Consider the following 15,480-nt stretch of genomic DNA (forward strand, 5'->3'; position numbering starts at 1 on the left):
GTGTATGTAAAGGACAGGAAAAGCTCATAGAGGAGGGGATAGTTAAATTGAATGCTGAAGAATGAGTAGTCAGTGAAAGGGGGAGCAGTAAATACAAAGGCAAGATTGTTCAGCAGGGCTGGAAGTTAGAGTTTTCATGAAAGGGTTAAGAGAGATGAGTGGCAGGCAGGCATCATATTATGTAATAGGTTTTAGATCCTAAGGTAAAAAATTTGAATATTATCCTGAATGGAAGCATCAGGCTTTGAAATCAAATAGAGCTGAGTTCAAATTTGACTTTATTACTTACCTTGTAATCTTGGGTAAGTTACTTAAACTCTTTGGGTGTTATCTTTCCAGTATAATAATATCTATCTTTCAGAGTTGTTGAGTATTAGAAACAATATATGTAAGGTGCTATCAACTATTGATATTATTAGGAGGGTAAAGAGTCACTGAAGGATTTTAAGGTGGATAGTAACAAGATGAGTCTTATCAGAGAGATTGCTGGCATCATTAAGGGTGACGTCTTAGTTTGAGCTGCTATAATGGCTTAAACAACATTCATTTATTTCTCACAGTTCCAGAGACTGGAAGTTCAAGATCAAGGCAGTTGCAGATTTGGTGTCTAATGGAGACTCTGTTCTTGCTTCATAGACAGCTGCTATCTTCTCACTGTATCTTCACAGGGTAGAAAGAAGGTGAGAGAGCCCTCTGGGATCCCTTTTATAAGGGCACTAATCCCATTCCTGAGGGCTCTGGCCTTGCGGTCTAATCGCCTCCTAGAGGCCTCCTCTCCTAATACTATCACATTGGGGGTTAGGATTTCAACATATGAATTTGGGGGGGGGGGATAATAAAGATTATATATTTGAAACAAACAAACCAAAAAACCCATTCAGTTCATAACAAATTGATTAGCAGGGAAACCTGTTAGAAGCAGGAGGAAGAGCAGTTTTTGGCAAGTAGAGTTTGAGATAAGTGTGAAATTTTTAGGAGGCAATAAGACATGAGGATGGTGTTTAGGATAAAGCCCTTAGTTGAAGATACAGATTTAGAAAGTAACAGTGTATAGGCTATACTTGAAACCATGGGAGTAGGTGAAATTATTCTGGGAGACAAATACAGCTAGTCTTAATGTTTTTTTAAAAACGTGTTTTATTTTTTTCATCCCACAATGTATATAACATCTAAAGTTTTGTGGTCATCTTTCAGTGCTTTGCAACATTCCCCTCTCTAAACCAAAGAGGAAGCAGGAAAACTAAGGTATTGGGTTGACCAAAAAAGTTCATTTAGTTTTTCCTATATAATGGTTCTAGTACTGCTTAACTGTCTTTACCTTCATTTGAAACAATTTTGTTAGATTGCATTGTGACAGCTGTCATATCAGTGTGCATTTTTAAAAATTTTATAAAAAATGGGGACTTTTGTGCAGCCATTTAAGTATTGAAGATGGAAGAAAATACACAACATTTTTGGTGTAATATGCTTTATTTTAGGAAGGAAAAATGCAACTGAAATGCAAAAAAAAAAAAAAAGGATTTGTGCAGTGTATGGAGAAGGTGCTGTGACTGATTGAACATGTCAAAAGTGGTTTGCAGTTTCTTGGTACTATTGACATTTTGGCCAAATAATTCTTTGCTGTGGGGCTGTCTTATGTATTGGAAGATATTGAGCAGCACCCCGTCCTCTAGAAGCCAGTAGTGGGAGATCACTGACATACTCAAAATACCCAAACCAATAAAGTTATTGGTGAAAAAAGGAAAATCTGTCTTTTACTTTATGGAAAAAAACTAAGTGGACTTTTTGACCAAACCAGTAGAATGGAATATCAGAGTCAAGAAGGAGAAAGAGTTTAGAAGGTGAAGGGAGTGATCAGTGGTGTCTTCTGGGTTGGCATTTAGGAGGTTTTTGTGGAAAGCAGTTTCCGTGAATTTATGGGGCTGGAAACCAGGTCACATGGGGGAGGTGAGTAAGTAGAGACAGTGAGCATTGTCGTAATACTTGTTTAGGAAGCCAAGGGGAAAGAAGAGGGAGAAGCTAAAAGATACACAAGTTAGGGTTAATTGTTGGATTAAGGTTCCAGAGGGGAAGGGAAGAGATGGGATCCAAATTTTAGGTGAAAGGACTTGCCTAGGTTATTGGGTGGGACACCTCTGGCAGTAAAACAAAAATAAAGAATATTAGGGATTGGTGGTTTGGTGTGTCCCATAGTGATGTTAATAAAGTTGGAAACAAGAATTAAATCCTTCTAATTAAGTAACCCCCAAGTGATTATTGGTCTCTCAGTATGCTCAATCTTAAAAATTTCCTAGTGGGCAGTTGGGCTCTCCTTTGTCAGTTTTATAGCCTTTGGTGGGCCTGAGTTTACAAGAAACACCTACAAGAATGTTGCCTTTTTTATGATTGACTGTTTTCCTCTCATATAAAGGTACCTTCTGCAAATTCTACCTCCAGTGTTAGGTAGAAAGATCTTTGCTTGGCCTAAAATAGAATGAGGGATTTAGATAGGATGTCAAAGCTTAACATCATTAGAAGCTTTGAAACTGAGTTGTTTGGAGCATTTTGAAGGTGTGATAAAGTTGCTCTTTGACTTCTCTAATGAATTTCCTTGCTAAAATATTAAGGTCTTAAATTTCAGGCACTGTAATATCCTCTTGTCATGATGGTTAAATCAGGGAAGAACTTACATGTAATTGATGGATCTGCAACATAGGATCCTAAAAAAGAGGATCCTAAAAAAAAGATCCTTGAGCTTTTTGGGGCAAAGTTGTTCTATAAAACCTTTTCTGAGGAACTTATGGCTCAGCTCTAAGCAGGTTAACTGGTCTTGGGAAGGGCTTATAATCATGTTACCCTTAGTAATTATATTCAGAATAAGTACTTGGACCTCTTCCCCTTGAACTGAAAGTCAGTTTTTTAGATATTGGAAGCATGACTCACATGAGACCATCAGGTTTCCTTAGTCCATTTTCCCCATGGGAGGGCTTGGTATGTGAACAGAATAACTATGCATAGTAAAGTTATAAAGACTCGATCATGTTAGACACATCTTCAGGTCTAAAAGAAATAAGGTAGTGGACAAAAAAGAAATCACATGGATTTCATCTCTTCTTTAAAATATTGATTAGTTTAAAAGCAAATCTGTTAATGGTTTTCCCTATCTATACATTGTTTAACCTGTTACAGCAAGCATATATAACTTTTATAATAAAAGAAATTCTAAAAAGAAAAGAAAGAAAACTTGTGACTTCAAAATGAGAATTTTGTAAAACTATTATTCTTGGTTATGAAGGCAATAAATATAGTGAAGCAGAATGGATCTGGTATTGGTGAAAATGTAGTGGGCAGAATTTTTAGCTTTAATTTTGTTTTCCCATCATGTCTGCATGTCCCAGCACACAGGTGATATTTCTGAGGCTGTTGGGGTTTTTACATATTGGACAGGAGTCTTATATATAACTTGTTTCTGATTTCATTATGTGTTTCTTTAGCCAGTCTTCTAATATACTGGCTGATGAAAAAATTATTTGTTTTTGTCGTAGGTCTTTTTAGGTAGAGCTTTAACTGTTAGAAGCTATGGGAAATACAAAAAGAGTAAAGTATATTCTCTTTCCTTAAGGAGTTTATGATCTTATTGGTGATGTAAGAATAAACATATTAAAAGTTCAGAGCTCTATATAATTATATAAGTGCTGATGGAGTGATTAGCATAATAAGCACCATAAAAATTTGGAGAACAAAGAGGCTTTTGAGAACTGGAGTTGTCAGGAAAGGTTGCCAGAGTAATTTTTCTCAAACACAAATCTGATCATGTCATTCTCATATTTAAAATCTTTCAACGTGTCCCTTACCTTCCCCTTACCAGTTTCTTGGAGATAAAGTTTAGACTCCTTGGCTTGTCATGATAAGGCATAATTTAGTCCATGGCATCGTTTCTAGTTTTAAGTCTCACCACTACGTAATACACATCCTATCTTTCAATCATCCATAATACTATGTTGTTCTTTGAACAATTTGCATTAGGTGAAACTTCATGTAATAGCTTTGTCCTTTCTCTCCTCTTTCTGGCTAACTTCTCATCCTTTAAGGTTTAGTTTGAGTCACTCATCTGAAAACTCTCACTAACCTCCCATGCATCCCTCCACTTCCCAGGCAGGCTGTTATGTTCTTGAGCACTCTGTGCTTATTCTGTTATAGCACTTATCAAATTGTATTGAAGTTATTTCTGTCCTCTGTTAGCCTGTCATCTGTTTCAAAGGTAGGGACTGTGACTTTGTGTAACACGGTATGCTCCAAGCAGCCTAGGTTCTTAACAAAGATTTATTCAAAGAATAAATGAATGAATTACTGAGTTGGATTTTAAAGAATAAATAGCATTTGGAAAGGTGGAGAAGAAGAAAGTAGCATACCACGAGGATAAAATAAATAGTATGAGTAGTGTGTCAGTAATTTAGATAGGACTATAGTTGCAAGCTGATTCTGATTCAGTCTGTGGATGATACAGGCTTGGAAAGGATGAAGATGATCTTGGATAACTGAATCAGCATCTAAAAAGATCAAGTGATTGAAATATGTTGGAATGACAGTTATTAAATCTAATAAATAATCCTGGTTTCAAATAGTTGCAGGACTCTTATGAAGTGAAAGATAGATTACACTTAAAAAAAAATTCTAACAGTTTCAAGTTAGAACCAATGGGTAGGATTTATAAAGAAGCAGCTTATGATACTATGGAACTATTAAATTAATATGTATTCCTTTATGATATAGTGACTTTTCTGTTACCTTGTTACTTTTATTTTTCAATTACAGCTTACATTCAACATTATTCAGTCTCAATGTGGCTTCTTTTGTAGGTCCTTGGTTATAATACTTCTGTTTAGCTAGCCTTCACTATTTCAGTTATTCGGTTGACTGATCTATAATTTAGTTGTAAATCTGGTTTGGCACCTGGAGGAGGTGAGTGTAGCTTCCACCTACTCCACATCCAGTTTGGATCCTCCTCTATTGTCTTAAGCTTTAAGCATCAGTACAACTATAGATCTATGCAAAGTTTGGACAGACTGTTTAACCCTGAATATATGGTTCTTTATTGTTGAAGGGATTCATGTTTCAGCGGGGAATTAGACTGTATAACTTCTAAGTTCTATTCTGATTCCCAAGTTCTGTCGTCTATAGTAGGAAGAGAGAATTGTTTCTTGAAAAGCAGGAAAGGATTCAAGGCTGAAGAGAAGGATATGAAGGTGAGACCATTGAATGGCTATAAACTCAGACAAGTAAGTAGATGTGCAGGTCACCTGGAAGTAGAGAGATCCTTGCCACTATGTAGAATGATACCTGTGTAGCTTTTCCTGGGGAATCAGAAAGAAGGGAATTACCTGGGCAGAAGAAGAGAGCACCTAATTGAAGTTTGTATGAACTACTAGTGAGCCAGATTTGTATAATTTTACCACTTTCTTCTGAGATGTTCTCTGACTTGGAGAAGAAATGGAAGAGTTAAACAATTGTGATATTCAGGTTTGGAGATTGTCTTGGTGAACAGAGTAGTAGAAGGTTAGGCAGGTGAAAATTCCTGGGGTATTAGTGATAGCAGCAATGAATTGCTTAACCATTTTGTCTAGTATAGACTGGGATAATCTTAGATGCTCTTAATAAAATAAGAATGGAGTGATTGAAGGTTGAGAATGATTAGGAAGTATGAAAGATTGATAAAGAAGACTGCTGAACAGCTGTTTGGAGAAGGAGGGAGGCCCAGGATGTGGCAGTGTGGTGGCTGGATATGAATTAGAGATGAAGGTCAGTGGAGTCAAGCAGGCTCACATGCATTGTCGGAATATACGTTGAAGTAATTTGGGGATCCTGCCAGAGGATACATGTGGAGATAATAATGTGAACCAAATTGTCAGGAAAGGTTAAGGTAGATTTGCCATGTGGAGGGGGGCAGGCAGCAGGGAATGGTTGATGACAGTGAGGATGATTTGAACAAGATGGTATAGGGAATGGCATGGGCTTCAAATAAATAGAAAGGAGCAGGGCCCATGAATCGGTGTCCTGGAAGTGGCTCTGGGGAACTGGCAGTTGTGAAGAGTCATTCATTGCCAAGTATTGATAGTTATGTTTCTGTTAAAGGAGTGCACAAAATTGAGAATGAAGTAGAGTTTGCCTACGAGTAAACGTGGGCTCTGTAAAAGACTTAGGAGAAGGGAGAGGGGAGGAGATGTGCAGGGGGGTAAACTGGGCAGCTTTGAGTTTGACTGCCCGGTAATGGCTGGTGAGGAAATTGGAATGAAGGAAATAGTGGGGGAGGAGAAGGAGGGAGTGGAGCACTGATTAGGCAGAACCACGTATGAAGAGTGAGATTTAACTACTGTGACACGTGTCCCTAATGCCAAGGTCACTTTACTTTTTCTGTTGGTTGTATTCACAGCTTTGGTTTTTGGAGCTTGCTGTGGGGGAAGCAGGGAATCACTTTGCTCACCAGAGAATTATGATGCCAAGGAGACTTTGCCATGGCATGCTTTTTGAGGCACTTGGTTCTGTTTAGTCAATGAGGGAGGATCTCCCCCCAAAAACATAACTTATTAATACAAATTGTGCATTTATTCTTACATTAAAACTTCAGTCATCCTCAAAGTACTCTCCATTTGATGCAACACACCTATTGAGACATTTTTCCCACTGTTCAAAACAGTTTTCCAGCTAATTGATTTTGATGCCTTTTAGTGCTTCTGCCATTTTTTGTTTCGCCTTTTCCACATTGGCAAAACGTTTTTCTTTGAGGACTTTTTTCATCCAGGGAAGCAAAAATAAGTCACTCCACAGAGATCGAATGAATAGGGAGGATGGGGCATGGGGGTCATGCCATTTGTGGTCAAAAACTGCTGAACACTCAGTGCCGAGTGGGTGGGTGTGCTTATAAATCATCCATCATGAAATGGGCAAGTTCATTGAGAGAGTCTGCAGAAAAAATTCAGTGAAGCTGAATGCAACCTCTCACAGCAGTGCCAGCTTGTATACTGATACAGATGGGTTCTTAGAACACTCACCTGGAGGGGAAGCCTGTACTACAAGGGATTCACCCTCCAGAAGATAATCCTGGGTTTTTTGGGTGCCCCCCTCATATAAAGTAACATGGCCAGGACAGAAGGTAAAGTTCAGACAGGCCAACTCTCCCAACAACAGGACACCATCTTGTAATTCTCTGGAAGTGTCCTGGAGAGACTGGGGTGCGGGAATTTGTTGCCTATATAGTGCTAAATCAGTGCCTTCTTTGTTTTACAGATGAACGGGACCGCGTTCAGAAGAAAACATTCACCAAGTGGGTCAACAAGCACCTGATGAAGGTAGGGCTCCTTCACAGATGCTGCCCTAGCACCACTGGCTGCTTTTCATCTGGATCTGTCAGCCCCTTCTCTCAAATAATTCAGATTGCTTGCCCTGTGCTCAAGTGTTGGAGATACACGTGACCTTTATTTTTTTAAATAATGAACATAGTCATAGCAGTATGAAAACTTTTACTGATCAGCTTTTTTTTGTTGAGGACAGTAATACTTGCCATTACCTCAGAAGGCTGAGGTTGAGGCTGTGGGGTGGTTCCTGGGATTCAAAGAACACTTTTCAAATTATTTTATAAGCCCCTTTTAAAATTTTTATTTTTAAGTCTGATTACTATGAATGGGGCAGAGGGGATATTTTGTTCTCTCTCTCTTTCTGCACAAATCTTAAATGTTCAGTTTAAGAATTTTTCATATATATGTGGAATGCTATGCAGTTTAAAATACAGACACTTCTAGAGTGTCTAGGGTTGGGGGGTAGAGTTTATTAATTATTTTTAAGCAGATGAGAAACCAAGGCAGGGACATGTTAAGAACCCACCTAAGGTTAAACAGTATGACTAATGTGGTAATCAAGATTTGAAAAATAAGTTTTTGAGTTATCATTACTGCTCTGAGAAAGGTCACCAGTGACTTCTTAATTGCTATATCAAGTAGCTTTGTTTTATCTTTCTCTTATTTGATTTCTCTGTAGCATTTGATACTGTTGACTAACTTGCTACTCCTTCAACCCTTCTCTTACATTGGCTTTTAGGACACGGCCCTTCCCTGAATTTCCTCTTCCCTTTATGAATGCCCCCTTCCTCCCTCTTTCACTGGCTTTTCTTCCTGACTCCTCCATGTCTACGTCCCCCAGGGTCCTAACCTTGGCCATTTCCTTATTTTGTCCTCTGTATTCTGCTTTCGTCTGGTTGCGTGGAATGCAAGGAAGTACAAGTAGAAAAGGACACAGGGCAATCTTACAGCATCTGATGTCTAGATGCATCTGGGCTTTATGAACATTTTTTGGGCAGCTACTCTTTCTCTTTCCATGAGACCTTGTAATCCCTCATTTAAATTTTTTGTTTCTATATGTCTCCTACATTCATTTCTTTGCAGTTCTCCCATTACTTGTGTGTGAGCTGTCCCTCAAATGGTGATGCAAACCCCTGCAACTACATGATTTTAAAGACACATGCAGAAACATGCTGATTGGCTGGGGTTTTCCGTTATTCCATGGGTCAGGTGTCTATCTGTAGTTCAGTAAACTATGGGAGATGGTTTCATAAATTGGACATGGCTCCTTAGGTCCACTTGTTTAATGGACACTGCAGGTGAGAGTGATTTTGAAACTACAAGATGTGGATAAGGAGGTATGATAGAGCCTTTCCTTGCATTCTTTCCTAAGCCAAGGAACTGTGTATCTCATGGTGTACTTGACACATTCACCTGGCTGTTACCCAGACATACCCTATAATCAACATATTTCAGATTGCTAAATATTTTTACTCATGTATCTAGCTGACCAAGTTTGGAAGCTAGAATCATACTGTATTCAGTTTTGCCCCTCATCTCTCCCTTGTCACCAACTCCAGTCCATCACTTTCAACTCAGAAAACCTTGCATCTGACTTCTCTCCTTCATCCCTCTTAACCTCTGCTCTAGTCCAGGGCCTCTTTATCACTTGCCCTGATCACTGTAGTAGTTTCCTATAATAAGTAATGCTGATGGTAATAGTAGTAGTGGTTTATCGAGTGTTTACTGTAAATCAGACATTCCGTACTAAGTCCTTCACAGTAATCCTTCAGTGACCTTTAAAAATTTTTTTTCACTTGCAGTTGACATTCAATATTATTTTAGATTAGTTTCAATCCTTTAGTGACCCTGTGTTGTAGATTCTTTTAATATTCCCCTTTTATCAGTGAAGCCAGTGAGGTTTAGAGAGGTTAAGTAACCTGCTTAAGGTCACACCATTAGAAAGAGACAGAACTGAAATTTTAGAACTTGGCCTTAGCAGTACTGGCAGTGGCTTCTGCCTACCTTTCCAGGTTCATAGCATCATATATCTCTCACACCTTAAGGTCTTGCCAAACTACATGCCATGCTGTTTTATGACTCTATATCTTTTTAATGCTGCTCCCTCTGTGTGGAATACCTTCCCCAGCTCTGTTCTGTCTGGATAAAACCAACTTGACAACTCCATAATAAATATTTTCTTGATTCTACCATGTGAAATTGACTACCCTTTGTGCCCTTCCCTTATATACTTCTTATACACCTGCAGCATTAATTTTTCTGCTAGATTATAACTTGAAGGTACTGTATCTTATTTTTTCAGTGTGAGGACAAAGAAGGAAGAGGAGGGGAAAAAACCCAGTGTTCTCTAATTTTTTCAGTGTGTGTACCAGTTGCCTCTTGTTTGATAATATGTAACTCTGTCATGATGCAGATCCCATCACAACCTGGTTCCAGTCTGTCCTGCGTCATTTCTAGGTACTCTCCCTTGAGTAGGCTGTGCTGTAGCCACACAAGACAACCCACCCACTGGCCCCTAACCACTGTACATTCACATCTCTTTGCTTATTCATTAATTTCCCCTAAAATGCACTTCCCAGCCTCTGCCTGGCCTTCACCCACTTACCCTTTAAAGCTCAGGTTCATTATTACTTACCTGAGACTCTGACCTCTATCCCTTGGACTAAATTAATTGCAACTTCATCTCTATTCCATACCACTTTGAAGAGATGTCTTGTATGTTCAAACACTGGTCTCCTCATTGAATGCTAGACTCTATTGTGCTACTTTCTCTACCAAGCACTGCAGCAGGGACACAAGAAGCATCCAATAAGTATTTGTTGCCTTGAGTAAATAGTACTTTGATAATGCTTTGTAGCTTACAAAGCACGTTCTTATCTTACTAGATCTAGATCCTTATAATAACCTTGAAGGAAGTAAAAGCATTTTCTTCTTTTAATTTTCACAACTAAGGAAAGAGAGAATTATTAAATAGAAGAATGAGTTACCTCCCAAAATCAAACAGCTAGTGACAATGGAGCTAAAGATCAATCATGAGTCTCCTGATCACAATTACTTACTCTCTCTACTGAATATGCTCTCATTTTGCCCTGCATTTATTCCTCATTTTTAACAACTGTAAGAACTGCATTTATCCTGCCTCAAGCTTGTCCTCCTAAACTTTGTAGTTGAATACAAATGCCCTGGTTGCCTGCCATTCATTTGTAGCTGATATTGCCTGTTGGAACGTTCCTCTAGCTCAGTGCTGTGTGATGACAGGAGGCCCGGGGAGAGAAACTAGACGAACACATCATAGCATTGTTAGAAATTGGAGACCAGCCAGAGCTTTACTTAAATCCTTGGCTATCTGTCATCTCTTCTCAGACTTCCACTCTTACAGTTCCAGTGGTATTTTCTCATGTTAGGATATTTCAGAGAGCAATTCACTGCTAATCAGAATCATTGCTTTCATGCTGGAATTCCTTGAACTTTGGACTGAGTACTGGGATTGAGATTTGATTTTTATAACTCAAGCCTTCTTTGCTTTGCTCCCCAAGTACACCCAGGTTAATGTTGCCATTGGCAAGTAGACTGCTCTAAGATCAAAATAACCAAGTCTCTCAAGTTCTAGATTTAGTTGCCCTAAGATCTTTTGAATTCCCAAATATCTTTTTGTTCTAGAGTAAGCACATTAATTTCCTCTTTATATTTGAGAACACTGTCGGTTCAGTCTTAAAAGAGATTTGTTAAGGATGTAAGTATCTGAAATATGGAAATAACCTATCTTAGAATACAAGCCTATAAACCTAAGTGTTCTGCTCATATGCCATCAAAAAGAAAAATCTAGAGTTTTAAATTAGGTTTTATTTAAATTATCCTTGCCATATATCTAATCTAGGTCCTGGTAGCTGATAAAGTATACCCACTCAAAGAGAACTTCAGCAAAGGATGAGAGGATGAGAAAGAAATGAGCATGAGTTCCTAAGGAGGAGGAAAAATGCTTTCTGTGGTCGGTTCCTATTGACTTCAGAGAAAGGCCAGTATTTAATCTAGCAGATGGAATAGTTTGTTCATTTTTATTCATGTATGCAATCTGGAAGCCACTGGCCTTCCTGGAGTTTTAGTCAAGAATTCCAGATAAGCCAGAAAAAATTTTGAACTCCAGATTTTTACTGTTCTCAATTTGTCTCTGTTTGAGGCTAAGTGAACACAGGACAGTAGACAGCTCTAGGATTCCAGGCACTCTCTCCTATGCTGTAGCCACGTGAGAAAACTCACTGCTGCCTGAACACTGCATGTGCTTTCACTCCTCTTAGCTTCTTTGTGTCTGTGGGAAAGGTGAGAAGGAGACTAGCAGTGAAGTTTAATTTAAGAGGTGGACCAAGTAGTGTTGGTTAGATTCTGAGGAGAGAAATGTCTTTGTTACTCAAGTGTGACATATGGTGGTTTGTGGCTGTTTCTGCCTGGACCTGAGTTTCAGATCATGATTTCACTATAAGTGCATCTCAACCCTCACTAAAAGATTTAGGCCTGCATCTGGGCTTGGATTCTCTATTCCCTGTGCCTACTAAGGAAAGCTACTTGTGGATTTTTAAAGTTATCCTCAGGGGATCTTTGTTAATTAGGCTTGGCTGGTACCACTGTTAGATTTCTCAAAATTTGAGGGATTCTCAACACAGACAGGGGGAAAGAATTCTTATCTGCAAAGAGCTTTATAACAGAGAGCTTTGTTTTTCTTTCTTACTCTACTTACTCCAACAGGGATTCCATCCTTCTCTCTTATTCCCTGCATTTGAGCACAGTTCTTTCTTAAGTGAAAAGTATAGGCCGACTATAATTGTTGTTGGGTTTTTTGTGGGGTTTTTTTTTGCATTATGGTTTTCCTTGAGGATAAATTTGGCCACTGGATCAATATGGAGTTTCCCTCTTTTAGTTTAGAAATCTATAAATTCAGAAATCCATTCAAAGTTACCAGGCTCACTTTCACTTTTCCTGTATATTTTAATAAGTGTAGATGAGAGTAAATAACATACAGTTTAAAACTTTCACCTTGATCTATTTTTTAAAATTTAATTTAATTACTTTGCTCTTCATCATAATTTGGATCAAGAAAACTAAGCTGCTTGTGTTTTCTTTTAACAGTGTTGAGGAAAGCTTTTCTAGATCAGGTATTCAGCAGGTATCAAAGAATTCTACTTGATAATATTTGATTCTTTAGGGGGGATCCTTTTATAATTTAATAATGTTGCTAATATGTCATTTCTACCCTTCAAACATCATGGAATCCTTGTGAAGGGAAAGAGCACTCAACTCAGAGACAGTGATCTGACACTTCCCAACTAATTGTATTACACAAGTTATTTAAATTCTTTCTTTTTAAAGATTTATTTTATTTTATTTTAAAAATATTTTATTTTTATTTATTATTTTTAGAGAGGGGAAGGGAGGTAGAGAGAGAGGGAGAGAAGCATCAATGTGTGGTTGCATTTCATGCACCCCCTGCTGGGGACCTGGCCCACAATCTAGGCATGTGCCCAACCCTGGGAATCAAACCAGCAACCCTTTGGTTTGCAGCCTGGCGCTCAGTCCACTGAGCCATACCAGCTAGGGCTTATTTAACTTATATAGGCAACACTTTTCCCATCTGTAAACTGAGAGTGTTAAAGTTAAGTAACCTTTAAAGTCCCTTTGGCCTCAGATTCTCATTCCAAGCACTTAAGTACAATTTATTTCCTTTGCTTAAAAGGCCACTCAGAAATTAGGGGAGGCTGTTATCTTTATATAACTTCAAGCCAGTCTTCTAAAAATTGGAGAGCAGAGCTTCCTTTAGCTTATTAACGCATGAGGGATTGGGGAGGATTGACCTAGGTTAGAATGGGTTTGGTTTCTCAAAATTTCATCATTCATTAATTTTTCAAAATAGCTTTTTTGAGATTTAATTCATATATCATACAGTTTACCCACTTAAAGTATATAATTCTGTAGCTTTTAGTATAAGAATTGTACAACCATCATAACAATCAATTTTAGAACACCTTCATCACCCCAAAAAGAAATCCTGTACCTTTCAGTCATCACCACTAACCCCCCCATATCCTCCTCTAGTCCCAGGCAACCACTAATCTACTTTCTGTCTTTATAGATTTTCCCATTCTAGATATCTCACATAAATGGAATTAAACAATATGTGGTCTATTCCTTTGCTTTACTGCCTCTTTTACTTAGTATAATGTTTTCATGGTTCATTCATGTTATAGCATGTATCAGTATTTATTGCAGAAGAATATTCCATTATATGGATGGACCACATTTTGTTTACCCATCAGTCGATATTTTGGTTATTTTTACTTTTTGGCCATGTACATGAACATTCATTCATGTACAGAATTTTTTTCTGGGCATCTTTTCGAATCACATGGTAGCTTGTGTTTAGCCTTTGAGGAACTGTCAGACTGTTTTCCAAAACAGCTATGCCATTTTACACTCCTACCAGCAGTGTATGAGGGTTCCAGTTTCTCTACATCTCCAATAAGCACTTAACCTTTTTTAAAAAATTGTAGCCATACTAGTGGCTGTGAAGTGGTATTTCACTAGTTTTGATTTACATTTTCCTTGTGGCTAGTGATATTGAGCATCTTTTCATGAGTTAGTTTAATGATAAGGAGCATTTTTTCAAGAGTTTGTTAGACATTAGCTTATGTTCTTTAGAGGCATTCACTAATTGTGACAGTAATTTTCACAGGGAGTACAGTCAAGGACCTGGATAGTTGAAGTTGCCCACTCATCTTATTTGTTGACAGATTAGCATGATTATTTGTTGGAAACATACATGTTAATGATTTCTGAGCACTCTAGGCTTAACATGGCTGCCTCTAAAACTTCTGATGCTTACTTAGTTCAGTGGACTATTTCTAAAGACATTTGTGGAGCCCTTACTGGTGTGGAGCCCTTACTCAGTGGGTTGGGTGTTGTCCTGCAGAGAGGTCACCAGTTTGATTCCCAGTCGGGGCACATGCCTGGGTTACAGACCAGGTTCCCAGTTGGGAGCATTTTGGGAGACAACTGATCCGATGTTTCTCTCCCTCTCTTTTCCCCCTCCCTTTCTCTCTCTCTAAAAATAAATAAATAAAATCTTGAAAAGATACAGACATTTGTGGAAAACTTAGGGTCAACCGAGTATTTGTAGGAGTAGTAAGGACTTTAGAATGGGGCAGGCTTAGATTTGATCAGCCTGGCCATTTACTACTAGCTGTGTGATCTTGGGATGTTAATTGAGTCCTCCAAATCCTATCTCTGCATTTGAAAAATTTCTGACATAGAAGCACTAGTAGATGTCAGCTAGTTCTTAATCCTTTTCTAGGCAGAGCTGTGACCAATATGCTTAGAAACGGACTGTTGTTCTCTGTTTTTAAATGTTCTCCAGGGTGGGGGATATATTCTTTCCTATTACTTCTGTCTATATCTCTCTCTGTTGGTTTTCATAATTATTTTCTTATTATAATCAACAAAAGACTGAGAGATATAACAAGCTAGTTTTCTTTTATGTTTCTTAGAAAGTGGGTTGGATTTTGCTATTCACAGATGTAAAACATAACTGAAATTTTGGGGCCTTGATATGAAACTAACTTTATATTTGAAAGTGCCTCCTTTTTCTTTTCAGTAATCTGTGGTATATATAATTGATTTGAAAAGAAAGAGATGTCAATTTGCTCTACTTATTTATGTACTCTTTGGCTGATTCTTGTATGTGTCCTGACTGGGGATTAAACTTGCAGCCTTGGTGTATGGGGATGACGCTCTAACCAGCTGAGCTACCTGGCCAGGGTAAATATTCTCTGGTATTTAGTATCCTATTGGTAGCATGATCTCACGTGGTCCTCAATCCTACTGTGATTAATTTAAATAATTATTCAGTTCTCATTTCTGATTTTTATACCCTATATTCAGGTGTTATCTATCAAAAATAAATCCCTCATTGTTGTCTCTACTTAATCCTTAATACCAAGTATTTAATATTTTCTGAATTATTTTTTAACCTATTCACTTATAATCTGACTTCCATTCCACCACTCTTTAGAAAATTTTTATCACCAAACATGTATTTGTAGGAAAATTGTAAAACAAACAAACAAACAAACCCTTTTAGTCCTCATCCCTCTGGTCCTGTAGC

The 15,480-nt window shown here is 38.0% G+C and overlaps 1 protein-coding gene across 7 annotated transcripts in view; it reads left to right on the forward strand.

Moving 5' to 3' along the window:
* Nucleotides 1–15,480, forward strand: part of MACF1 (microtubule actin crosslinking factor 1) — a 314,815-nt gene that overhangs the window by 110,823 nt on the left and 188,512 nt on the right. For all 7 annotated transcript variants that reach the window (XM_054572012.1, XM_054572014.1, XM_054572013.1 and 4 more), the window contains exon 2: nucleotides 7,264–7,325. In XM_054572012.1, coding sequence (XP_054427987.1) covers nucleotides 7,264–7,325 — 62 coding nt within the window. The remainder of the gene's footprint in view (nucleotides 1–7,263; nucleotides 7,326–15,480) is intronic.

This window comes from Pteronotus mesoamericanus, unplaced genomic scaffold (assembly GCF_021234165.1).
Source record: "Pteronotus mesoamericanus isolate MK-2021 breed Mesoamerican mustached bat unplaced genomic scaffold, CSHL_Meso_final contig_221, whole genome shotgun sequence".
In the NCBI taxonomy this organism is placed as follows: domain Eukaryota; kingdom Metazoa; phylum Chordata; class Mammalia; order Chiroptera; family Mormoopidae; genus Pteronotus; species Pteronotus mesoamericanus.